Raw genomic sequence first — 27,141 nt, forward strand, 5'->3', positions numbered from 1 at the left:
CTGCTGACTGACACTTCACTCAGGGTGGGACTTGGTGACCTTGATGTAATTTCTATAACTGAAGTCTTCTCATGATTGGCCACTTTCAGCACTGTGGAAACTGGTGTCTGAGCAGAGCTCAGGACTGTTGCAGCTGTATAAAAAAAATAAATAAATAAAAAAAATAAATAATTTATACTGTTTTTCCTTAAGTTTGTGACAAATTCACAAGCAATGTGTAGAATTTCAATTTCACCTCACAGGCCATTGCATGAATAAGCTGATATCCTGTCCTATGCTTTACTAGGTGTGTGGTTTTTTGTGTGTATGGGTGTGTAAACTTAATTTTTCAGTGTCAGAAAAAAAACTAGGAGGAATATATTCAATTGAAAAATTACACAGAAGCCTCGGCAATTAAACATATAAAATCTACCAGTATATAATTTGTTCACGCTTTACTAAAGAGGAAAGTCAGAGGAAGGTCTTAAAAAGGAGGTTTCAGAACTAGAATGTAAAAGACACACAGAAAATGGGACTCTGCAAGACCATCAGATACACAGTACTTAAAGCTTTCATCTTTGAGAGAGAGAAGAAAATCAGCTTCCACTCTGGCTTTAGATCTGAAAACATCCACAGGTGTTCTTTTCATCCTTACACTGTGTGAAGACAAATCAATGCTACAGGTTTTAAATTATGTGTCAAGAAGCTGTTACTGAGAAATAAACAAAACAAAAATAGAAGAAAATGTGTGCTGAAATGTAAAAACTGGACATTTGGGTTGTAGAGTGAGGTTTCATAGACTGACAGTTCTAAATTTGTAATTGGGCTGACTTGGATCATAGGAAGTGGAATGTGAGATCAGCTTCTATGACTGCCTTCTCGAGGTGTGGAAAAATATCCCTACCATTTTTTTTTAAAAACTTAAGAATGGAAGCTAAAGGTAAAGGGTGGACACACTAAACACTGAAAATAGTGATCTTATATTTAGTTGTTGCAGCTTCTGTGAAATTTTCAACCACAATTTAAAAAAAAAAAGTTCTCTTGATGCTGAAAAATGAACAACTTGTCCTTAATGACTGTTTTGAGTGGAAAGTAAACAAATGAAAGGGTGTCTGACTGGCTGTGTACTATAGTACGCCACTTCATAATGATTAACTTCTTCAAACATAACTCCAAACTTTATGATGATTAGCGTAGGACTATTGGGAGTGCAAAGAAATGCGAGTAAATTAATATGAATGTATTGTTCAGTATTAATGTTGTGGATTAATCAGATTACTTAAAGGGGATTTACACCTTAAGCAACTTTCTGAAATTGATACAATAAATAAAAATCAGATTGCAAATATTAACTTTCTGTTAACCTAAACATCATTGTGGAATAAAGATGCTTATGAAAACAAATGCTACTTGATTGCCACATTTGAATATAAGCCTAGTCTTTAAGCCTTGATCTACTAAGTGTCTCAATGGTGGCATGAGGGACCGAGGAGAAGCAATTTCTTCTTACTCTCACACGGCTCTTAATTATACTAAGCACCTGCTTCAACCCTCTGAGTTTAACTGCACCCACTTCAGCAAGTGATATAAGTAAGGCTGCATGACAAACCAGCGACTGGTTTATTATTCACCAATAAATTAGAAGTTCAACATAAACAAAATTGGCATTGTTTGAAAACCCTTGATGGCCTAATTGGTGCTCTGGATGGCATGGCATTCTATTTTATTCATTTGACTGGTGGACAAACATGCACCTGTGCTACAAGACTACACAAACCTTACACTGTCTTTTCAGTGTGTTTGACTTTATCAGTCCTGCTGTCCTGTAGTGCTTCGTCAGCTGTCAGTTGTGACCACATGGCCACTGTCAGCAGGATATTTTTGACGTGGATTAGTTTAATATACAAGATGTGCTTTCAACACAGTCTTTAGGCATCCTTTTACAATTAGGGATGTCCTGATCCTTTTTCTTTTGGCCCAGAGTTGATCAAAGTCCTTCAATATTGAATATCACCCGATACTCAGTCCATAACGCTATGTGTTCATTTTATGCTACTGATTGCAATTCAAGGGTAAAAAACATTGCCACAACTGTGTGCTGTATATACACCTGCAATGTCATTTACAATAAGCATCAGCAACCACGTTTATAAGCATCAGAAAACCATGTCTCTATAAGCAGGCATCTCTAGCCATATGTTCATAATTTACATGGCCATGCTAAAGAAAAGATGGATTGAAAAGATGGACCAGAATTATTTTAGGATTATTTTATCTTGTATTATAGCCCTGTTTGCACATAAAATTTGGGACACTGCAAAATATACATAAACACAGAATGCAATAATATGCAAATGCATTTAAACCCAATAGTTACTTGAAAATAGCACAAAGACAACATATCAAATGTTAAAACTGAAAAATGATAGTTTTTAAAAAGTTATGCCCATTTTGAATTTGATGCCAGTTTGGTGTTTGGGGTTTAAATGACTTCCACAACATTAGATTCTGCTTTTATTTACATTTTACACAGAGCTCAACTTTGTGGAAATGAGATTGTACAACAGAAGATGCAACGTGATGTCAACAGCTTTATTAAACACAAAGTGCTCAAATAAACCACCTGAAATCACTTCATATCTTCTGGCATGCTAACATCAAGATCTTCTGGTGATTTGACATGAATTGCTTTGTGCCTTGACTGTGACTTCATTGAATGGCAAGGAAGTCCATGCAGCTAACAAATAACTGTTCCAAGCAGACACACAAACACAGCCACCATAAGCACGAGTGCCTATTCCTGCACTGGAAATTGCTTATTGACTTGAATCCACCTGGACCAGCAAAAAGCTTTTCTAGGTCCCCTTATTTTGGAGCGAAGCCGTATCTCTGATGGAGATAATGGAGTTGTTGTTACCTTCTGAACACGACGCCTCCACTGACTTCCCTTCTTCTTGCTTTATCTGGGTCCTTCTAGACGTCTCCATACGACCTCTGACTTGGGTGATGAGACGGGAAAACTCACTGCTGTGTTGTTTCCCTATCAAATTAAGAAATGGAGACCACAGTTGAGTGATGCGAACACAGTCAAAGCAATATAATTAGATCAAGAACTAAACAACACTCAGATAACTTTAACTGATTTAGTCTATACAGTAGTTACCACTAATTTGGCAATAAATAAATAAAAATTAAAATGACCTGCCACTCAAGATCAGGAAATAAAGACCACATTTGTATAGAACACGTGAAAGCAATATGATCAGTTCAGAGTAGAGAGACAGAGACAGAGAGAGAGAGAGAGACATCAACATTACCAGAAGCAGATGGACTAATCTGCAACAAAATATACAATTCAGACATTATTTGTGCACAAACTGTAAACATTTTTTTCTCTAAATGTGTACTCATCCCATTGCGCTTTTGAGCTCATGCTTAAATACCAAGAAAATTTAATGCATATATATGTCATAACAAAGCAGATATTTAAACAGCACACACTGAGTACTGTGCAAAAGTCTCAGACAGCCATGAAAAAGTTTTTAAAGTACTTTGGTGCAGTAATTGTGCTGTTGTAACAACACACTTAACATTACAATAGTTACAAACACAGTAAATAAATACATTAAGTACATAAACACAGCAAAGCACAACAAGAACACTGTTTTTGAAAGAGTTATTCAGGTGTTCATTAAAAGAATAAAGTTGCTTACTTATTTATTCTCATTTTTCTCCCCAAACAAAGTGAAGATTTAAAACACGGAAGTGCTCGTTTACCAAGACTTTTTCCTTTTTGCCCAGAAAGATGATAAACATCCACAATCACAATGAGAGAGAAAATCTTATTTTTACTTCATAATGCAATCAGACAGCTCATCTCAAATTATATAAATGATCAAAGAAGGCAAAATCAGACAAAAGCTTAGTTCAGAGGGCACAGCTTGTGGAAGTACCTGCCAAAGTTGGAGAAAGACACCACTTAAGATAAAAAAGTTAATCTTTTAGAATATTACACACAGCCTTCCAAAGGAACAGTAAACACTCACATAGAAGAGAAATTCACTGTTAGAAATGAGAGTCCTCAAACAAGCTATATTTTAGTAAAGCACTTGAAAATATATTTTGCCAACTATAAATGATTAAACTTCTCTATTCAAACTCTTGGTAAAATACTTTGATATACACCATGTGGTTTTGTTAATACATTTATCAACATTTTGCAGAAATTATTTTCTTTATTTTCTTTATTTTATGCCGTTCTAAAATCCAGCCCAACATAACAGATAGGATAGTAACATGACATTGTTTACTTACATCTACCACGTATTAGCCCTAGTTAACAAATATATATGGGCTGACCTGGGCTACCTTGCAGTTTATATGCATAGATTAAACAATTAATTATTAAAATTGGTAGCTCATTTCGCTTTGAACATCTTTATACAATCCTGAATTGCATAATTTGCCAAACATATACTGTTGATACAGATGAGAACTCTGATATGTACGAGTAATTTACCCACATAAGGCAATAACCAGCATTGGATAAGAGAAAAAGAAAACAGGACTTGACAAATAAACTTTATTTTATATAAGTTATTTACAACAACTGAAGACAAAGCCATATAAATACATACCATATGCATGTTTTTAATAGCTAGATCTACAGTATTATCTATTTCTGTTCATCTGTATTATCCTTCCCCACTAAAACCACAAATGACTGCCTGCAGCGGCTGCATTGTGTCCACAAACCCCCTACCTGAGGAACCCTACAATAGCACATCACCAGAGCTTTCTTCATTTCTCTCTAGAAAGGTAATACAGGGAAATGTCATGTGTCGGGTCAATCAAAAGTGCTCTAATAACACAGAAGGATCATCTGACTGGCCAAATAGAGTCGCGTGCAAATGTCACACTGATGAAATGTCACATTCTGCTTCTGCTGTGAGACACTTCCGATCACTTCAGTCCATTTAGGTAAGCGTTCCTGCCCTAAAGTGAAGACTGATTCACCAGAAATAGATTCCAGGAAACGGTAGACAATAATACATTTGTGAAACCTGCCAACTTCAATGATTCCAAAATAAAGAGAGAATGTTAATGGCATTAAAGTCCATAAAGAACAGCTGGCCTTTTGAACAAATGTCTTACTCCAGAGTCTGACATCGTACAAATACTTGATGAATTCACCTACTTGACTTGCTTTTATCAGAAAACTAATAAAAATAAATAAATAAAAAGAGACACGAAATGTGAAAATGGCAGACAGTTTGAGTCTGGCCTCTCCGCTGAAAGATGAGCTTTCAGACTGAAAGGAAATTCTCAGCATGTATTCCACGTCAGCACAACATCTCAGATTTGAGAGCTACAGAACAACTCCAGTGGAAATATTCAGCGTCAGCCAGTTCAGCAGATTTTTACAAACCGCATTTATGGTGAGGAAGTAAAGAAAAATAAATAAATAAAATAAATAAAAGTGTCAGTCATGAAACTCAGAATGTATTATTTTATGCCACTGGGTCCACTTCAAACTTCTTTTTCCGCCGGCTTGCTTTTGTTTTGGGGCAGCGCAATGTATTGTTTGTTAATCAGTACTGTAACACCAGTATCACAAGGCTGCGATATCAAAATGAGCCATGGAACAAGTCAGACTTTTTTTGTGCTCTGTGAGAATCCTGACCTTTTCTAAAGGTTCACTTTTGGTGAAGTGATATGATTTAACTAAGAATTCATTTGACCAACATAAATTTTAATCTTAATCATGTCATGCCAAGGGTTCATGGTTTTTAGATGCAATTTAGTTATTCAGCAAGTCAATTAGCACCCCAATAAGTCAGTCAGTGACGCAGTCACATATATAGTAAGCTAAAGGTTTTCCACAGGGGCCCATATACACCCCTTTTACACTTCTGAATTTGACACAGAAGAAGTAGGGAAAACATAACATGAGGGGCAGCATTTACAAATGAGAACAGTCATCCCTTGTAATGTCTCTGATGTAAAGCACTTACTTGGCTACAAAAGTACATTTTAGGATCTCATTATAAGTTAAAACCAGTTTTCTCTTTTCCTAGAATATAGTCAATGTCATGCAGGTTGGGAGTAGTTATTTTAGTCAGTTACAACTTCTTGTTATTGGACTTTACATCTTTATATTTCCTCTAACATTAATGTTGTATTTTGTACAGTATCCAGTGTTATAAAAGGCTAGGCCAGAGTTCCTATCTAAGCTTACCAACATGCCAATGTTCAAGTAGTTCAGAGTTTAAGGATTGATATTAACATTAACCTTGATGTGGAAAAGTCCACGCAGTTCACTGGTTCATCTAACTAATGTTGTATAACTAATTTAATGACATATTTGTATAAAAAAAAAAAATACATAAAGTCATTTTCTCTCTCCCAACCAGTGAGAGCTTTTTACCCTCTTTAACCCTGCACCACTCGTACATTCAGTGCTGAAGCAGCAGGCATCAGTGGTCTACTTTTAACGTAGCCTTTCCTCAGCTTGCTCCTAACTGGAAATAAAAACTGCTTCACTAAATGAAAAACACCCTTCATGGAAAAATTAGGTGACTATCTAAATAAGGGTGCAAAAACGTGCGAGTCCTCTCCATTCTCTTTCGTAAACAATGACACTGCTGTAAAGTTTTCCCTCTTATGTCAACTTCTGCACTGTTGAATAAAGAAAACGAATGAAAACTGAAAAGGGTCTCCCAGCACCAAAATTGCTTTGAGTGCTTGGCATCAATGACACTGTGTCCTTGTTTTCTACAATATTTTAATATTGTGCAACCACAATATGCAGCAATGTAATCTGAAAATATGGTATTATGTCCATATTGTTCATCCCTACTGTGTTATTTACAAAACAGAAAATTCATCTCATATCTCATTCATATTTGCATGGCCTTAAGACAAAGGTATGAATGACATCATGACATGTACAAGGCAAAACAATCACGCATTCAGGCTTATGTGTACTAACAGTCATTAAAACATCTAAACAACACTGAACATTCCCCACCGACAGCTGTTGTATGTAATCTCCAGTGAACTGTGCACAAATAGGGACTGTTCTTATGTAACGCTGGCCTCAAACGCAAAACACACGTGCATGAAAATGAAAGCAGGTTTCTTCATTTCTAGTCCTTTCTTCTCTCAGCTGCTCCGATGATAGGTCAGGAAAGGTATGATTTTCTATATGCAGCACGCATGTTTCAGCCAAAAATTCAATTTCAAACAGAGCTAAAGGTGATTAAAGCCATATCCAGCCCAAGGCTGAAGACACTCAAACACTCCTGCATGCTGAATGAATGCTCTTTCACTGGAAGAAATAATGGATCAATGGAAAAAATTAAGGTTTGTAAATATTCTTGACAGATGTCTAGTTTATTTTTCCATGTTGCACTGGATCTAATATCCCACTGGGCTCATATCCTTCTTTAAATTTGTTTATGTAAAGAAGAGTTTGGTTTACTCCAGCTCCAAACATGCGAAACAGGACAGCTAACAGAGACAACGGGTAGACGTGATGGCTCACTATTCCGTTTGACCACTAAGGAACCATCACTGATCAATGACCCGTTTTCTCACTATTCTCATTCATTCGCCATGTCATTTCCCCATTCATCAGCCATTCAAGCAGCCCAGTGACTCAAGGCTTTCACTGATTAATCAAGAGGTTATCTCAGCATGGCTGCTATTCATAGAGACCCCTGTGTGCCACACATCAATATTTTAACATCCTCTTTCTAGCACAAATGTCTGACTGAGTTATTTTCATGCGCTCCTTCATCCTCCTCTTACCAGGTCGATTATGCATGGCAAATACCAACCAATCTGTCCGACGTGCGAAAAAGCACACAAAAACGAGCTCAAATGACTTCATTTCTTTTATTTGTTTGTAAAGGAGGCTGGAAGTGCAAGCAGCTCCAGAGAGAAGAGCCTTTGGCATAGAGAACTCAAGTGAAAGCTGCAGTTTAAATGGGCAGCACTGGGAATTGTGGGGCTTATTGAAGGGCTCTTTCTAAAACATATATGATACAATATCTTCTTATATGTACAGTGCACAATACTAGGCCTGGGTGATCTTTTTAGTGCTTATGCTTTTTGTTAACAATAACTGTTTTAAAGAAAATCTTTAATCTAGCTGGTATAAGGTAAATACCCAGTCACTTTATCTTGGTTGCTTTACTGCAGTTAGTCACACTAAAGTAAGCTGACGTTTCAGCGTCTATTGGCATTTATTTTCAGTTCCATGCTAAATCTAACAAAGTAAAATGAGTAGATGTATTGTCTTCTACGCCATTGGGTTAGTTGTCAATCAATCATCGACAATAACCAGTTGTATTGCTCATCACCAAGGCCTCATTAATCATTTCTTAAGCTGCATAAACACTGTCACTCTGTGTGTTGAGGACTTTTTCATTTACATCCAAAAATGTATCATCAATCGACTCGAATCTAAATGTAGAAGTTTATATTTCCACATTTCCATACTTCACAAATGTACACTGAAATATTAAACATCAGTGCATTCTACATGAGCTAAAACCGATTCTGTTAAATGCAAAAATATGAACACCCACAGTCAAATCATGTTTTGCTGATTTTCAAACAAAGGAAGTTAAAACATCCTCTGCAGGGAACAATATATATTTATTTGATGATTTAAAGTATCAAAAATAAATGAAAAAATGGATAAAAATAACGTGACAACTATTGCACAGACATGGTGTGTTTGTGTGTATTTTCCCAGTATGTTAAATCGATCAAATAAACAGTAATTGTGCATTAAAATGTGCAGAAGTGCGTTCTTTGTAGAGGATGTGTATTTATTTTATTATTTTCACAAAACACTACCCACAGGCGAGGTGTAACTGCAAAAACAAGCTTCTTTAGAAAATTAGATGCTTATGTGCTCAGTAAGATTTGGTCTGTTTTCCCCTTTTTTGAATAAGCGCTGTGTACAGGCTTGTTTAGAAAGATCAGAACACTGAATGAGGCAGGATTGATTGCAAGGACTTGTTGAAGCTCTCATCGTATTGATTTATCTCCTTAAAGCATCTCACACAGTCTCACACACACACCCTGGCAACACCGCAACTTATTTCAAAGCTTTTCATTTGGGAAAGTTTCTGGAAAAAAGCTCAGCAGAACCACCGAAAAGTCAGAGCATTTTCACTGAAACCACCAAGACAGAGCAATGGAAAATTAGAGAAGGCAAGTTCTCCCTCTCCAGTCTACGTTCACTTAGAAATCTGTTTCTTAAATGTAATGGGCCTTGAGTGCTCAAGTCCAAATTGCATATGAAAGCATGTCAGACTGTAAATTACAGAAAAAGTAGCCTAATGAAGGAAGAAAGCGCAGATGATTTCGCTCAATGCAAGAACAAATTAAGGTAATGAACTAAGCATGAAAATTAACAATGACACATTTTTCCTATTTAGACTGGCCAACTTAGAATGAATACATACTAACTAACCTACTCCCTTCTAATCATAAAGCTACTGTGGTTTACTGTGATTAGCAGTAATTTGGATTGAACAGGACTCGCCATTCAATGTCTAAATGACACCAAGGCATATTAAAACGGCTGAAATGTTTACTGTTTTTGTATTTGTACTGAATTCAGAGAAAATCAGAACAAGTCTGGAACTATCTGTACTTTTCTATGTTGGAGTGCATCTGGGGTGTAAAAATGTCCCCGTCTCATTCTTTATTTGGCCCCTCAAGCTACATTAGTTTCAGAGCAATATTCCAATTTTACATGGTAGACTGAGAATCATCTAGACTAATGAAGACAGACATATGGTATAGCACTGCAAAGGCAGAAGGATACAAATGCCTGATTTTCCATAGTTTAACAACAAACAATTACTGTGAAGATTTCTTAGTAATGTGTTTATGGAAAGGCCTCTAATCCTGACATCGATTTCCTACAGCCATAAATGTTAAAAGTGAGGAGGTAAGAAATCCTTTTCATAACCATACTTACACAACTTTATATAGTAAGTTGCTTAAACAAAGTATAAGGAGAGACCCTGCACTGGTTGTGATGTTTCCACCAGCACAGTCTGAATAGGTAAAGTCAGTTTAAACAATCTGAATTTTACTCTCTTGAACAATTGATACTAAATACAACATCCATTTACATAAATACATTTGAGTTTGGTTGCAATCAGGGGATGTCTGTAAAAAATAAATACATAAATAAATAATAGGCCTCCTCCATGATAAATCTAACACAATAATATTACATTACTAAGTGAGTTTTGGGTGCAATTTCTAAGAACCTGGATGTTTGTGTCACATGTGATCACTACCAAGTCACGTGAAAAGTTAATAATACTGTGCATATAAAGCAATGTTTTATGATATTCTGCAGCTATATGTGAATATAAAGTGCTTTTTAAAATGTTGTTGCCATAAGAATCTCCCCTTTAATCAGCCTGAAAAATCTCACTTCCCTGCTAGATTTTTCTTTGTTTCTCCTGCTGCTAAAGCTGTCCTAGAGTTGATAAGATGGAGAAAGTTCTATCACCTAGATAAAGTCCACCATTTCTACTCTGATGCAATCTACTCAGAAAACAAGGCAAAATCACAGAGATATGAATCCGGACCATACTAAGTTCATCAAACAACTGCAGAGTTTGGTGAGAAACAGTAGGTAATTTGAATTGAATTTTTCTCAGGGACTTGAAAGATCTGGAGAGAAATAAATTCACCAAACAGCACCTGTAAAAGTGAAATTACCCCAGGAGCCCATGCAAATTTAATCCCGTCTGAATAGGGCTTAAGTGTCGTTATTAGTGTGCCAACTTACGGTAGTTTGCGTGCAACTGTTCAATTTCTTCAGCTGTTTGGTTCTTTGTGATGGCTATTGCCTGCAATAAAAAGATAAAACATCAGACTCTAAAACAGCTTGTTAACGAAAGTGGGCAGTTTTGAAACTGCAGTTCATTATATAATAATGTAACATGTTACTGACTGACAACTTTCTTTAAACAAGCAAGCTACAACATAGACAAGACTGGTACCTACAGGTTTACTTTTAGTATCCAGTTGATTCTTTATTTTCTCATTGTTTTCGACCTCTTTAGCAATGTCCTCACCTGTCAGGAAAAGAACAGTGTATTATATTAACATCTCAAGTCATGACACGCAGATCTAGATGAGTGAATAATGATCCACTTATTGCATGTTTTGACTATACTGATTTTAAAGTTACTAGGAGACTACTGGCTGATACATCATTGGACAGAAAATGTGCTCTTTGGGCACATTGGTCATAAAACCAATGCACAACTGGAACGAAAATGTGAGTTCCACTGGAAGGGATTATGTCTGTATTATAGAAACATAAGAGTCCTAAAAATGTAAAGCCTTAGCAAATGATTGGAAACTGAACTGATTAGAGCGACTTGAATGAGGTGGCACTGATTTAAATTACACATACTAAGCTTGGAAGTGTCATAAACCATTGTAGCTGACATTACACCAACACTGAAATGTCATGCAATTAGCCAAATAAGACATTTAATCCTGAAATTACAAAAATGTACATTACAGTTTGCTATATGTTTCACCATGCCATAAATCTTTTTTCCATTTGTTTATTTCTGAAATGCAAACTTTGTTTCTTTGGAATGCAATTATCCCACAGAGAGTATAGCATTACAGAATGTTTATTTCAAGTAATCTGCAAAAAAGTCCTAAAACAAAAACAACCCATATATTCTTTACCTCAAAAAAACATGCGCATCTAAGCTTTGTCATGCAGGATTTTACTGCCCATCAAAACAGTTTCTATTGAAAGAACACTAACTAGTGAAGAAAATGCTTTAAGTCATTGAACCTTACTCAACCTTTGGGGTTTTGCTGCCAATAGCTAAATGTTGAGCAATCAGAAAAAAAGGGTCAGAAAGGGCCCTGCAGAAAACTTTCAGATGTTTTCTTAATGTTCACTTCAGCAACAAATTGAGATCTGATTTTTTTTCCCCACTTACTGCCAATAAGACAGACATGTGAAATGAGTTGTTATTAGGCCATCTCATAATTTAAATACTGATATATACACAAATGTTTGGGCCTTGCAAAAAAAAAACAACAAATATCCATGTATATTTATAATTGATTAGTCCCAAAAAAACAAAAAAAACAAACAAAAAAAAACAGAAAAACAAATAATATTTGTGGTATGTGCAAACACTAAGTCAGTACTTAGTAACATCTTTTTTGGCAGAAATAACAGCCTGTAAATGCTTTTAGAGTTTTGTGACTTTAACTGCATAATTTATTATCTCCTCTTCCTTACAGTCATTAAAAGCCTAATGAGTTTAGTTAACATACTAAGTTGACTGGATGAGTGTCCAAATTCTTTTTTTTTCAAATTTTTTAAACTAATTACTCATTTATACTTAAGGAAAAATACCACTGTAAAAAACTGTTTGCTGCAAAAGTCATGTTACTTATTTTTACTTCTTCTTCTTCTTTCGGCTGCTCCCTTTAGGGGTCGCCACAGCGGATCATCTGCCTCCATCTTGCCCTATCCACTGCCTCCTCTACTTTTACACCAACCATCTCCATGTCCACCTTCACTTATTTTTACTTTAATAAATCGAAATATGTAATTTGGCCAGGGGTGCCCAAACTTCTACATACAATTGCACTTTATCTGTCAGACAAAATAAGGCTATAAGGCTAGTGTCACTTATCACTGAGTGGGAGCTTGCTGCCAAGCTCATCAAATTAAATTCAATTTATGTTAGACCACCTTGTTGGATGACAATCTTGCATTTCCAATGTAATAACTTTGCATAGCTGACTTCCTTTGTCCTACTTGCACAGGGTAACTGAAAGCTTGTTTGCTATTTTTTACTCATCTTCTTGTTGCACTGAATAAGATTTACTAATACTAACAAATACTAATTTAAATTTTAGTACATCTGACTTAATTTGACACAGGTCAAATTAATCATATTTCATCAGATATTATGTAAGACTTTGTCTTAAACGGGTGGAAAAAAGTGAAAAGTGAAGCATCTGATGTTTGCTTGACATATTTCAAGATAACTAAAAGAAATACATAGGACTAGTTTAAAAAGTGGTGTTTTTGGAAACCTTTTGGGAATTGTTAAAAATAAATAAATAAATAAATAAATAAATAAAAACACAAGACAAACACTTCAGGCAAAGGTTTTAGACTAATAGCGCTAAGTCATTTTATACAGGCTGAATGTACACAAAAAATATAAAGTGTTTTCTGCAAAACCTAAAGGCAGCTCAACACAAAGTGATAAATTCAGCACTGCTTTCAGAGTCAGCTTGAGGGAAGGCACCAAGTTAATATAAGGCCAACAGCATTTTTCACTAAAAGAGAAACTGCTCTGCCATGGCCTTTACAGAACGACTAAATCTACATATGTGCATCGTCCTCCAGCGCCTACATTCTCTCAACAGCTGCAAACTGCGGCCTTCTAGACTATTATCTATTATTCAACATCTTGGCAAAAACTGCATAACACAAAGGCATATACACTTTTTCAGACTGGTCTCACTGTATCTGCACACAGGGAAAGTTTTGCCATTCTGTAGAAGCACTGTAGAAGTAACCTGTGAGAGACAGTTAACCCTTCAATGCTGATCCAAAATGTCTTTGTTGTCAAACTTCCATAAAGACAAATGATAAAAAAAAAAAAAAAATGTTATGTTACCTGAGAAAACAAGCAGACACATACATTAAAGACACAGAATTAAATGCTGCTATGCACTCTCTCAGCTCATATTATTATGTTCATATTATTAAAAAACTGAGCATCATCTTTTAGATCAGATAGTCATACTTGATCTGGGGTTCAGTGCGTCACACTGAGCATTGTAGATATGGGTGAACTCCTGGTGTCGTCTGATGAGCTGATCTCTGGAGCCCTGGGTAGGTAGGTGGCACTCTCTTAGCCTTCTCTTGAGCTCAGCCATAGTTAGCAAAGTGTACACCACCTTAGCCATTGGCCTGCGCTTTCCAGAGCTGCAATTAAAGAAATATTAATTGTATTAAAATCACCTACACAAATGTTATTAAAATCTTCTTGAAATTATCTATAAAGTGATCTGCAATTATTTCTTTCCATTATTTAAGCTTAAGCTAAACTATCACTGACTGAGCCTTTTCCCAAATGAAGATTGTAGGTGTTAATAGCTGATCATACGTCAAACACATTTTAAAAACTAAAGCAAACTTTGCATGCAGATACAATTAGCTGTTAAATTCCTAGTGCCTAGAACTGTACCTAGCTTTGGGTGAACAATGGTTTTGCACTCAGGAAAGAAAAGATCTAACTGACATCATTTGCTCACATCATCTTGTGGATTATGGGTATTTTTTTTTTTTTAACACATTCACTTAAACATTTAGCATAAAATGTCCTGTCAGTTTGTCAGTTATTCTGACTGCTGAGGAAAGTGATTCTGCAAAACTGGGACTTATAAAAAATAAAATAATTTATTGTAACTAATTGAATTACTGTACATAATTAATCGTGATCAATCACATTTCTCTTATTTGCTCAAATATGAATCTAAAGAGAGATTTTTTTTTTAAAACACAGTGCATTTGTTTTAAATATATACAGAGGGACAGAATAAGCTTCATCAGAACCCATTCAGTAATTCAACGATATTACTTTTCTCCATGTGAACACAGGAGATTATTTACTTGATCCTGAACCTGTAAATCAAACAATTTCCAAAGCGTGAATAGTTTCCAATTCTCACTGCCGACCACCTAGTGAGAGCAACAATGTCTCCATGTATATAGGATATATGTCAACTTCTGTACAGCTGATGCCCTCTAACTTTCATGCCACTGGCTCATGTCTTGTTTCAAGGGGAGCTGGAACCTTCCACTTTGATACCACATCTTTTTTTTTTATTTGCTGCTCTTCAATTTCTCTATAGTAGTCCCACAAGCAGGTCCAGCATTGACTACCAAATTACTGACACTGCAGGCATCAGCAGTGTTAATAAACGATACTTCAGGCTGAACGCATTTCATATTATATATATTTAATTATTTACAATAATTGTTAACATAAATAATTGTTAACAAAATCTGCCATTTAAAAGGCCCACACAATTGAAACCGAAACCTTCTTAAACAAAGAAATCCAAAGTAATATGTTAACACTGCTTAAGTTTCTGTGATGCTGTAAATGTCGTTTTCATACATCCACTTAGTCAGCCACAGCAATTTAGCCCTGCCCACTCACATTGAAGGCATAAGGCAAATCTCATTCTGGACTGATTGGTTGCCCTAAATTGTACCTCAGTTAATCAGAACAGAACTTATTTACATATAGTCACTGTCCAAAAAAAAAAGGGGGGGGGGGACATTTCCATAGGTATATTCATCATTCATCATGAAATTTTTCATACAATGTAAAGGGTAGCTGCTGTGCTCAAATGTAGTAAAAATGCATTAAAAAAATTATTCATTAATCTGAAAGGCCCAATAACAAAAATAGTCTGTTTGATTCTAAGGGATAAACAGAGGCTGGAAAATGGACAAGTAAAAATGTTTTATGGCTGTTTTTAGTTCATAAAATAAAAAAAATTAAGTGCAAGAAAAAAAGGATATGGGCCTTTAGAAGTCACAGAGTCAGTCACAGCAGCATACATGTGAACAGCTGGATTTCAGTGAGGGACTATGGATAAATCAAAGTGTCAATCAAGAAAAAAATGCATTTATGGCTTTAAAAAATAAAATAAATATAAAAAAAAAATAAATAAAATCAGCAGAGTGCTTAAAATAAAAATAACCATCAGACAGATGCTTAGATTAGACCAATATTTCAAATCAATATCTGGGAGTAGAATATTCAGATGAAAATTGGGCTACTCTGCTAAAATATCTGCATTCATTAATTTTACTGCATTTGTAGCCCTACAGAAAAAAAACATGCTAATGCAGTTGGACATAGCCTCACTTGGTACACTAAAGAAAAACAAAATTAAATAAATGAAATTCAGGCATCGGCCCACACCTCTCAAATTGATGCACTTACATGTTGCTGCGATTGCTGTTAAAACTGCCCGAAAGTAAATTTGTGGTCATATTTTATGCCCTATGAAAATGCTTAAGGTTGAAAAAAAAAAAAAAATGAATAGCACTAAAAAACTTCTACTGGAGGTTAAGGAAAAGATGTACCATTACCTTAAAACCATTAATTCACTCAACAGAATCCACTTAGCCTCGATGCCCAAAAACACCCACGACTAAAAGGTGAACTCATGCATCATGTTTTTAATTTGCCACCAGCCGCTGTGGCTGTGTGCAAGTGCGGAGTGGTGGGATGTGCTTAAGGCCAGCAGAATGCTGAAGCACACGCTCATTCATCAGTCTTTCCTCAAGGTCCCCCTGCAAACTGAATCAGCCTGCCTGCCAATCAAATCCTGCACCAAATGGCTGCCCTTCAACATGCTCCCAGGGGATTTCGGCTGAGAGGGTGAATAGTTGGGTTTAATAGAAACGCAAACAGAAATGCTGGGAGTCATGATAAGCAGGGTTTTTTTCCTCAGGGCACATTTTTGAGTTAACTGAACGGTTTTCGTTTGGTTTACATTTGGAACACAATGTTCAGAGAAAAAAGAATCCCAGGGAGATAAAGTTGGTATCTAAAGATGAAGCACAGCACTGTTTATTGACAAGACCAACATGGATTGGAAAATGGATTGGATTGATGGACTAAACGCACTTTTGTTATAAGAAATCAATCGAAAAGAAATTTTCTACCCAAGACTTACTTGTACAGTTTCCTTTGCTATTGTAAGTACTCTCTGTTTATCTTCTGGCCAATTATGTAGGATTGCTTCTATTTGTCTATACTACTCACAGATGCACTTCAGTCTCAGAGTGTCTTACATGAATGTATGCCACTGCATTGTCTCACATCCTGAATGCATTACACACTAACTCATGAAAAACCCAAGTGCATCTTTTTGCGCAATTTCTCCAAGTGCTTAAGTGGATATCTTCTAGTTAGTGGTTTCCCAGTTTTTTTTTTGTTTTTTTTTAATATATACAGCAGTGAGCAACTTCATGGAGGCTAGCTTAACAGCAGATGCTTTATCACATTATCAGAATGCAGCGCAACAACAGGAAACCTGGGCCAGGATGTTAGATAGTGTAAACGAAACCATCTAATCAAATTGCTTTAAGATGATCTTAGGAACTCACTTGGGCACTACAATTGCAGAACTGGGAGAGCCTAGCTGGTCAGACCTATGGAGAAGATAATAATTCATAAGACACAACATAGCTTCTCTTCAAAAAGGAGAAAAACAATGCTGCTTGCAATCCATTTGCAGAACATTCAACCCGTACTACACGGTCAAAAGTATGTGGACCATCACACTTACATGAGCTTGTTGGACATTTCATTCCAAAGCCATGGGCATTAATATGGAGTTCTGGGAAGCTTTCCACCAGATTTTGTAGTGTGTCTGGGGAAATGTGTGCCCAGTCAGTCAAAAGAGCACTTGGGAGGTCAGACACTAAAGTTGGATGAGAAGGCCTGGCTTCAATCAGATAAACAACTGCCAAATAGTGAAGCGTGGTTTATCTTAGGTCTATGTGCAGCTGCTCTGCCATGAAAATCCATGAAGCTCCTGATGCATAGTTCCTGTGTTGATGTTGATTCCAGAGGCAGTTTGGAATCACATGGTGAGTGATGCAACAGAGGCTAGGCAATTTTAAGCGCTGTACGCCTAGTACTCAGCAGCTCTGAGAGTTTACACTGCCTTTCACTTCATGGCACTGACAGTTGACTGTGGCAGATCTGGCAAGGCAGAAAATTTACTGACTTATAGCAAAGGTGGCATCCTATGATACAGTCACATTTGCAGTTACTGAGCACTTGAATACAACCCATTCTGCTGCCAACGTTCGTCTAGGGAGATTGCATGGCTACATGTTTGATTTTATATTTATGTCAGCAATGGATGTGGCTCAAATTCTGGAACTCAATAATTAGGAGGGTTGTCCACATACTTTTGATCACAGTGTATTTTAACTAAAGATTCTGTGAGATCCAAAATTAAAGTTCTTTGCCTGACAAAAAATGTCCCATGGTAAGAAAGTCTACTATATTCTTGACACAACTTTACATCTTGAAGTTCAGATACAAATCCAAGGTTTGTGAAGTCACAAGCTACAACAGCTGAGCTACCCACTGGCCCTTCCCACAGTTCAGTAGAAGCACACCACAAAATAATGCAGTGTCTTCAAATCGTAAAAATGCTGGCATATATTTAAACTATTCTAGAGTTTAGATACAAGAAAGTTTCAGGTCAACAATATTTTGCCTATATGTATAGGACATGATGCAGTGGAAGCATTTTCACAGAACTGATTTGTGGAATGTGTTTGTGATTGTGGAAAAACCTGCCTTACACTGAAAAAAGTTCTTAGAAAAAGTTCAAATAAGGGTACAACCTGTACTTTTACAGATTAATTTTAAACATTGTTCAATTCGTGACTTGTGCACTATATAAAGGCTGCACATTCAGGAGACATGCATAAGAAAAAGCAAACCACTGCAAGACCGACTATTATTTTTATGCACGTAACACTTAACCAAGCTTTCGCTGCTGCAGCAATTACTTACAACATCAGTCTTCTAGTTAATGTGGATTTATAAACTGCAATCTCCAAACCTTCTGAGGCCTTCCTTCTTCTCCCCTCTCATCAGACAAGTATCCAGATGTTTGTTAATGTGCTGCTGAGACACACCCACTCCACATACTGGACACTCCACTGCAATACAACAAATTAGGCAGAAGGCAAATTTGTTAACTTCACATATAGTTTCTTTATTGTGCCACATTTCAGTTTATTATACCATGTCTAGGTTAATATGTCACCCAAAGTAATCAGGACATCTGTTAAGCTGATAAGGGCCTTTTACCTTACCACTACCAATAATAAAGTATTAAAAGTTGAACAAACTTGTTAAACCGAAGGCAAAGACAGCCAAGCTGGAAACAAAAACCATCTAGAAAATCTTGCACACTGCAGTTATCATCAGACAGATACAGTCATGGCTGAAAGTATTGGCACCCCTCAGACTTTTCCAGAAAATGAAGTATTTCTCCCAGATAATTATTGCAATTACACATGTTTTGTTATGCACGTTTATTTCCTTTGCGTGTATTGGAACAACACAAAAAAGTAGAGACAAAAAAAAAGGTAAATTTGACATAATTTCACACAAAACTCCAAAAATGGGCAGGACAAAATTATGGGCACCTTTTCAAAATTGTGGGTAAACAACTTTTTCAAGCATGTGATACTTGTTTAAACTGACCTGTGGCAAGTAACAGGTGTGGGCAATATAAAAATCACACCTGAAACCAGATAAAAAGGAGACAAGTTGACTCAATCTTTTCATTTTGTGTCTGTGTGTGCCACACAGCATGGAGAAGAGAAAAAGGAGAACTGTCTGAGGACTCAGAACCAAAACTGTGGAAAAATATCAACAATCTCAAGGTTACAAGTCCATCTCCAGAGATCGTGATGTTCCTTTGTCCACAGTGCGCAACATAATCAAGAAGTTTACAACCCATGGCACTGTAGCTAATATCCCTGGATGTGGACGGAAGAAAAAAGTTGATGAAAGGTTGCAAGGCAGGATGGTCCGAATGGTGGATAAGCAGCCCCAGTCAAGTTCCAAAGAAATTCAAGCTGTTTTGCAAGCTCAGGGTACATCAGTGTCACTGCAAACTATCCGACGACATTTGACTGAAATGAAACGCTATGGCAGGAGACCCAGGAAGACCCCACTGTTGACACCGAGACATAAAAAGGCAAGACTGCAGTTTGCCAAAATGTACGTGAGTAAGCCAAAATCCTTCTGGGAAAAGAAGTGCTTTTTGGTAAAGCACATCATTCCACTGTTTACCGAAAACGGAATGAGGCCTACAAAGAAAAGAACACCGTACCTACAGCCAAATACGGTGGATGTTCAAAGATGTTTTGGGGTTGTTTTGCTGCCCCTGGCACAGGGTGCCTTGACTGTGTGCAAGGCATCATGAAATCTGAAGATTACCAAAGGATTTTGGGTTGCAATGTAGGGCCCAGTGTCAGAAAGCTGGGTTTGCATCCTAGGTCATGGGTCTTCCAGCAGGACAATGACCTAAAACATACTTCAAAAAGCACCCAGAAACGGATGGAAACAAAGCACTGGAGAGTTCTGAAGTGGCCAGCAATAAGTCTGGATCTAAATCCCATTGAACACCTGTGGAATGATCTTAAAATTGCTGTTGGGAGAGGCACCCTTCAAATATGAGAGACCTGGAGCAGTTTGCAAAAGAAGAGTGGTCCAAAATTCCAGTTGAGAGGTGTAACAAGCTTGTTGATGGATATAGGAAGCGATTGGTTTCAGTTATTTCAGAGTTTTGCATGAAATTAGATCAATTTTGGCTTTTTTCTGTTTTTGTGTTGTTCCAATGCACACAAAGGAAATAAACATGTGTATAACAAAACATGTGTAATTATACTAATTTTCTGGGAGAAATACTTCATTTTCTGGAAAAATTTCAGGGGTGCTAACACTTTCGGCCATAACTATGTGAACAAGCCCAAGAAAGCCTAGTTTAGCTGTACAACAGGGCCTAGACCCCCATGCTGCTAATTACAGCTATTTAGATATTTATCTGCAAACAAAGCCAGCTAGCTGATTAACATTAAACAAAACAGTCAGTCATTCTTGGAAGTGATCTGTATAACCACCTATCTATTATTAAGTGATAAGAGACAGAACAGTGGCCACTCTTTACGACAGGAAGTCAGTCCACTTTGTCTGCTGTGAATACAGAAGCAAGCAGTATTGTTGATACTGCAGCAATTCTCTAATGTAACCATGAACACTGCATATTGTCCATTTAAACATACGCACTCCGCAGCACTGGTGAGTCAGTAAGTCAGCTAGTCAGTCATGGATACTGACGATTACCGGACAAAACAGCTCACCAACTTATTCTAAGTTAACTTAGAATAAAATTAAAAGCTTTTATACCATGGAATTCAAACAAGAGGTCAAAATTAAACTGTCTTCTGCTTTCCAAGCCAACATGAATTTCAGTCTCTGTTATATGAATTTTGCACAACTGCTCCATGTACACCTCAGGGACCAATATAAAGGATTTCAAGCTTTTAAATTGACTTCGCATGTTATCACTGAGCTGCAAGACAAGTGGTTAATTAAATATGAGAAAGGAAATTATGCTTTTGGCACAAATTAAAAAAAAAAAGTAAAATTCAATGAGTGACAGCACAGAACAGGCAGATGCTGAACGGAAGAGCAAGTGAAGAGAAATAACCATGAGAGAGAGAGAGAGATAACCATGAGAGAGAGAGAGAGAGTGTATCAGAAGTGTCAAGGCATCCATCACAGAGGTGATACTGGCACAGTTCAGAAAATAACCTTTCTGTACTGTGCCTCCTTCTCTTACACAAGGCAACCTCTGTCAGAATGTAAATGAGTAAACATAAACAACAAGAACAACCTTGCTGAAACTCAAAAAGGTGAGATCAGGTATCTTTAAAATTAAAATTCAGCTCAACACCTAAATTCAAACCCTTTCAGACATTTCAAAAGTTCAAAAGCATGGTAATTAGAGACCGATGCAGCTGCTTGCAGAAAAAGGAGGTGAAGTGGTTTGTGTAATGAGTGGAAAGAAACGGTGGAGGTTTCTGAATGACGTCAGCACCTCAGAAGTCTTCACATCACTAAAACAATTATGCAACCTCTCAGCTTATTTCGCATCATCAACAAAAAAAGTACTAAAAAGTGCTAAGCAATTCACAAATCACAGAAGATTATGGCAAAGTGTGTGTATTTAAAATAAGCCGTATACTACCATGTGCAAAAGTCAGAGACCACCCTTTTATTTATTTTATTTGCAGTCTAAACCAACACCGATTGATTACAGATTACACAGAAGCCTCAACAACTAAATAAAATCTCTCCTTTGCCCTCATTACAGTTTGCATTTGCTCCAGGAGACTTGTCAAAGAAATCTTCAGTGGAATTTTCCACACCTTTAAAGTTCAGTCAAAAGAAGCTGGTTGGTTTTCTACTTCTCATGATACAAGTAATCCCAAATACAAACTCAAAAAAGAACCTCGCTATTCGTATGTCCAGTTTCACTGATCACCTGCAAATTCTCTTCTTTTTTGTCCATTTCCTTTTTTCAGTGAAGGCTTCTTGACAGCTACAAATTCTTTCATTTTTCACATCTTAAGCAGGAATAGAACTTGATTTTCTTCTCTCTCCTAAAGAGAAAGGTTTAAGTACTGTTTATCTGATAGTGACTGTTTTAAAGGTCTACCAGATCTTGCACAGTTGCTAGGAGTTACATTTTCTTTATGTCTGTTACAATTTTTGAACTTGTTGAAGTCCTGTTTTTCACTTTTTTTCCTTTGTTGTTTCTTTTTGCAAGCATTATCTTACATGAAATCTACATCAGAAGTATCTCTTTCAGACAGTAGAGATGCACAAAGAATCTGAAGACACCTAAGGGGAGTTGGGTAGCCGCTTGTACGAATGTTAGTGTCTCTTTTAAGGAGAACATAATGTTAGTGGGAACAGCTTTGGGAACAGTGGGAACGTTAGTGGGAACAGCTATAACTCATTGATATATATATATATATATATATATATATATAAAAACTTGTAATGGCGGTTTTGACTGCAAATTATATAAATGAAAAGGATGGTCTCTGATTTTTGCACAGTAATGTACTTCAGGCTCTAGTTCTCCACAAAAGCAACTGATGTAACAGTCTGAAACATTTCATAAAACCTACACGGAGGCGTACATCACCTTTGACCACTGGATTAGCAACCTGTGATGTGGAGGGGAAAGCAGACACATCCATCTTTTCCTCCTTCACCCTTGCACTCTGAGCTTCAGTGCTCTCCCGCTTTAGATCTCCCAGGACCTGCACACACACCTCCATGGGCTCCTCTTTCACTGGGCAGGAAAGAATGGGGTTTGTCTGTACCCCTGATGAGGGGGTCGCAGGAGGCCGTTTGTGGAAAAAGTGCGTCAGAGGGGTGCCCTCTTTCCTGGGGCACTTCTGTCTTGCTGCTTTGCCTTTCAAAGCCACAGAGGGGGTCTTGGGGGAAATCGGAGGGGAGTCAAAATTCGCCTGTGACAACTGTTGCCTGGGGAAAAAGAGAGAAACAGAGCAAGAAATTTAATTAGCCACAAAAAAACTGACACCTAACGATACACAATGTGCATACACAGAAATGTGGCACAAAAAACATTTGTAGACACAGCAAAAAAAAAGTAAGCCTTTTTATATAATTTTGCAGATGAAGTGCACATGTTGGGAGGAGGTGGCAGGGGCTGCGTATGTGACAGAGAAATATGAGCGCCTCGGCATGAACCGCGCACATCCAATTATCCTGCACTTCTCCTGCTGTGTACGTGCATGGGGTGGCTAGAGAGAGTGAGAGTGAGAGCACGAGAGTGAGAGAAAAGCACAGTTGGCTGCAACCTTGTAAATGTGGACGGCAAACAAACAGACCGGATAGTCACAAGACCATTATGGGGCTATAAAGTGGAGTCAATGAGGTGTGCAATGCTCTGCTTTCCACACTGAGACTTTTTATGTCTTTTGTCTGCACGTCTGCACCAAAGAGCACCCTCATTACATAGTCTCTTCTCTTGACAGTCACAATCACATCATGGACACAAACAGAATTCTAAAAATTAAAAAAAAAAAAAAAAAAAAAGGCATTCCCTCCCATCCATCCATCAAGAAGTATACATCACTAAAGGCCATATGTGACATGCTGGAGACACCTTGAAAATTATATGACAATATCAAAAATGACAATACCCTGTCTGGAAAAAGGACATGTAGAGATAAAGCCAAGTTTAACCTTTCCCTATAATTTATGAAAAATAAATAAAAAAGGACTCTAGAAAGTATGGGGATGCAATCAAAGCCATGTCTGTTGTGACTTATGCAGAGTCATGTCTGGAAAAGTAAAAGCCCCAACCTTCTGAGGGAAGTAGAAATCTGCAGAACTGGCACAATGACACAGTAAAAACTTCTAACTTGCACACTCGTTTTTGCCATAAACTTTGCCAATAGCTTTACAACAGTATCTTATCCATCTAATATTTTGATTAATTTCCATGTACTGTCATGTATAATTGAATAAAATCACAACCACAATAGGCATTGACCTTGTGCCCTTTTCTTTAGCGAGCACATTAAACTGAATACAGCTAGAGATAGAATCTTCAAGCTGATAAACTTTGCTTAAAGACTTAGCATAAAAAAATTTCACAAATTAATAGCAATCACACTAAATAATCTACCATTAGAAGCCTAGAGCTTGTCTCATTTTGGTATACATTTAATTTACACAACACAATTATTTATAGGCAAGTATAAAACTGCATAATTAGTTACAAAGTATGTTAAACAATAAATTACATTTACATTCTGAAGCAACAAATTTTTTAAAATAAATAAAATGACAAAAATATTATGGTCATTTTTTTCATTTCACAATACACAACAGTATAAATTTACATACATTCATATACACTGATAAGCCAAAATATTTTGACCACTCACCAACTAAGCAAATAACGATGATCGATTATTTCTTAATGACGGTGCATGTCATGGCCAGGGATGTATCTGACATAAGTCAGTTCTCATAGCTGATGTGTTGGATGTGGGAGAAATGGGCATGCATGAAGACCTGAGTGACAACTTCTAAACTGCTTAGCTCAGATGACTGAGTCAGAGAATCAGCAGCGGTGAGAGCCTACCCACAAACCAAGAACTGGTGACGGGGTGCTGGCTGCCCAAGACTCATCAAAATGTGAAGGTAATGAAGGCTTTCCCTTCTGGCCTGAACCAACAAAAGGGCTACTGTGGAACAAATCACAGAAATTTTTAACAATGGTTACAGGAGGCATGTAGCACAACTCACCCTACTGCACATGAAGCTGCACATGGAGAACCAGCATATTAGTCAGGTGGTCAAAATGTTGTGGCTCTTCAGTGTATACATACTTATTCTTTGATGCAAGCACAGTCATGTCATAGCCAAGGAAGGTATCTATGCACATGCTTTAAATTTTAAATAAACAGAGTCTTTCTACTATTATTCATAAATATTTTGAACAGCAGTGTCAACAAAGAACGATTCAGTTTTGTCATTTAAAGTAAGACCTACAGTATAAAGTATAATGTACCTCTGGGACAGATGGGTCAACTTCACCCACAGAAAAGCTTTATTCAGAAGAAAATCTAATTTTTCACACGTTTCCACTTCAATGACATTTTCGATCAGGCCTTGCGATACAAACAAGTACCAACAAACAATACAACAGGTAGATTTACTTTGATGCACAAATGGATTACAATAAGATTTTCAAACGGTGATGTGGTATTTGCATATTAAAGCAAATGAAGGCACAGTTTCAAGCACAGTTGGCAACCATCAATGCTGAATCCTGAAACCATAAAATATTTACACATATTATATACACATTTTTTCAAAAAAGAAAAATTCAGGGCATATACACCATCGAGGACCAATTAAAATCAAAATACACCACAATCCACAGCAACTCTGACGATGACCATGTTATAATAATCCTGTAATGTTACATTTAATTATAACCAAGTATTGCAATAAGTATAATGAGTATAATGAGTATAACGGATACAAGCATGAAATCATGAAATCAGTTAACTCACATTTTGTTGGAATTCCACTTTTCGACCATACTGATTTACAACTGTCTGCTCTCCACTCAACAAGGGCTCAAAATAGAATTAAATAGGGGGAAACAGCAGAATAGTGCAAAATATAAGGTCTTTGCAAATAATGTAGCATGTATATATCGCCGCTGTCCGACCAAAACCATGCATCTCCAATTTCATGATGAATGGACCAACAGAAATGCTCAAAAATCACTTGCAATAAAGCCTTTTTCTATTAACTTGCACTGGAAGGTAAGACTGTTTTTGCCCTCTCCCGTAACTATTTTGGAGACTTGTTTTTCAATGGACAGTGACGATATTTGGCCTGGACCAAAACATCCCAAGAATACAAACAGTGCATCACAATGCCAACGAGGGATATTAAAATCCACTAAATATAAATTAGACTTGGAGAAGCAGAAGAAGACCGAACTATGCTTCTCCTTAGTCATCACAGTCCCAGTCGGAGTATAACAGTTTCAAATATAAATGCTGAGCAGAATCGTGTATTGGCATAAACATTAAAGGCCCCTTCACTTCACAGACTGTCAGCACTCCAAAACCTCTCCATTTACAAGGGGCTGACAGGCTGTATTTGAAAGAATCCTTTTCTATTTCTCTTCTCTCTCTCCCCAGGTCTATTTCTCCCTCCCACTCTTCTCTTCATTTGTAGTGTATTTTATAACCCAGAATAATATTCCACATCAGTGGAACCAGCAGAGTGTCCTGTACGGCTAAACTCCACAATATCAGAGCAGCGCACATTATGACTGAACCTGAAATTGGACTAGAACACGGATCACATGACAATGCGATGAATACTTCCGTGACTTAAAATTTATGCTTCTTCAAAGCATCTTTAGTCAAGAAAATGGTCATATATAGAATCATGAACACTCAAAGAACCCTTTGCATGATTAAATGGTCCTTTGCATCACAAAGAGTTTCCTCAGGCTGATGGAGAATGTGCTATATAGCACCAAAACGGGTTCTTCTGTTGTTACAATGTTAAGCTTGTAATAATATATAGAACCCTTTTGGGTGCTTTACAAAATCCTTTTCAAAAAGGTTCTATGCAAAAAGCTCTACAGCACATACTCCATAAGTCTGAAGAACCCTTTCAGGATGCAAATAACCGTTTAATCATGCAAAGTGTTTGTGTTCATGGTTCTATACAGAACCATTTCCTTTACTAACTAAACCCTTGAAGAACCATTATTTTGTGCATGTGGGCTTCAGCTGACTGGTGATAGTACTGTGAACCGTTGATAGACGGCACTTATCGTGACTGTAAATCAAGTTTTTCTTTTAAATATCCAAAAACACATCATCCACAGCTTTAAGACGCGCTAATG

The 27,141-nt window shown here is 37.0% G+C and overlaps 1 protein-coding gene across 4 annotated transcripts in view; it reads right to left on the bottom strand.

Annotated features, from left to right (window-relative positions):
• The window catches only part of rad18 (RAD18 E3 ubiquitin protein ligase), a 67,734-nt gene that overhangs the window by 33,995 nt on the left and 6,598 nt on the right, over positions 1-27,141 (bottom strand). For 3 of the 4 annotated variants that reach the window (XR_001858508.2, XM_017712647.2, XM_017712648.2), the window contains exons 5-12: positions 22,867-23,210; positions 18,697-18,796; positions 17,219-17,263; positions 13,830-14,011; positions 11,029-11,099; positions 10,811-10,871; positions 2,897-3,019; positions 1-133 (exon numbers count right to left, since the gene is read on the bottom strand). Coding sequence is in view for 3 of the 4 variants with exons in the window: in XM_017712647.2 (XP_017568136.1) it covers positions 1-133; positions 2,897-3,019; positions 10,811-10,871; positions 11,029-11,099; positions 13,830-14,011; positions 17,219-17,263; positions 18,697-18,796; positions 22,867-23,210 (1,059 nt within the window). In the remaining variant the exon portion in view is untranslated. The remainder of the gene's footprint in view (positions 134-2,896; positions 3,020-10,810; positions 10,872-11,028; positions 11,100-13,829; positions 14,012-17,218; positions 17,264-18,696; positions 18,797-22,866; positions 23,211-27,141) is intronic. The other variant, XM_017712650.2, reaches the window with a different exon arrangement.

Source organism: Pygocentrus nattereri, chromosome 26 (genome assembly GCF_015220715.1).
Source record: "Pygocentrus nattereri isolate fPygNat1 chromosome 26, fPygNat1.pri, whole genome shotgun sequence".
NCBI lineage: Eukaryota > Metazoa > Chordata > Actinopteri > Characiformes > Serrasalmidae > Pygocentrus > Pygocentrus nattereri.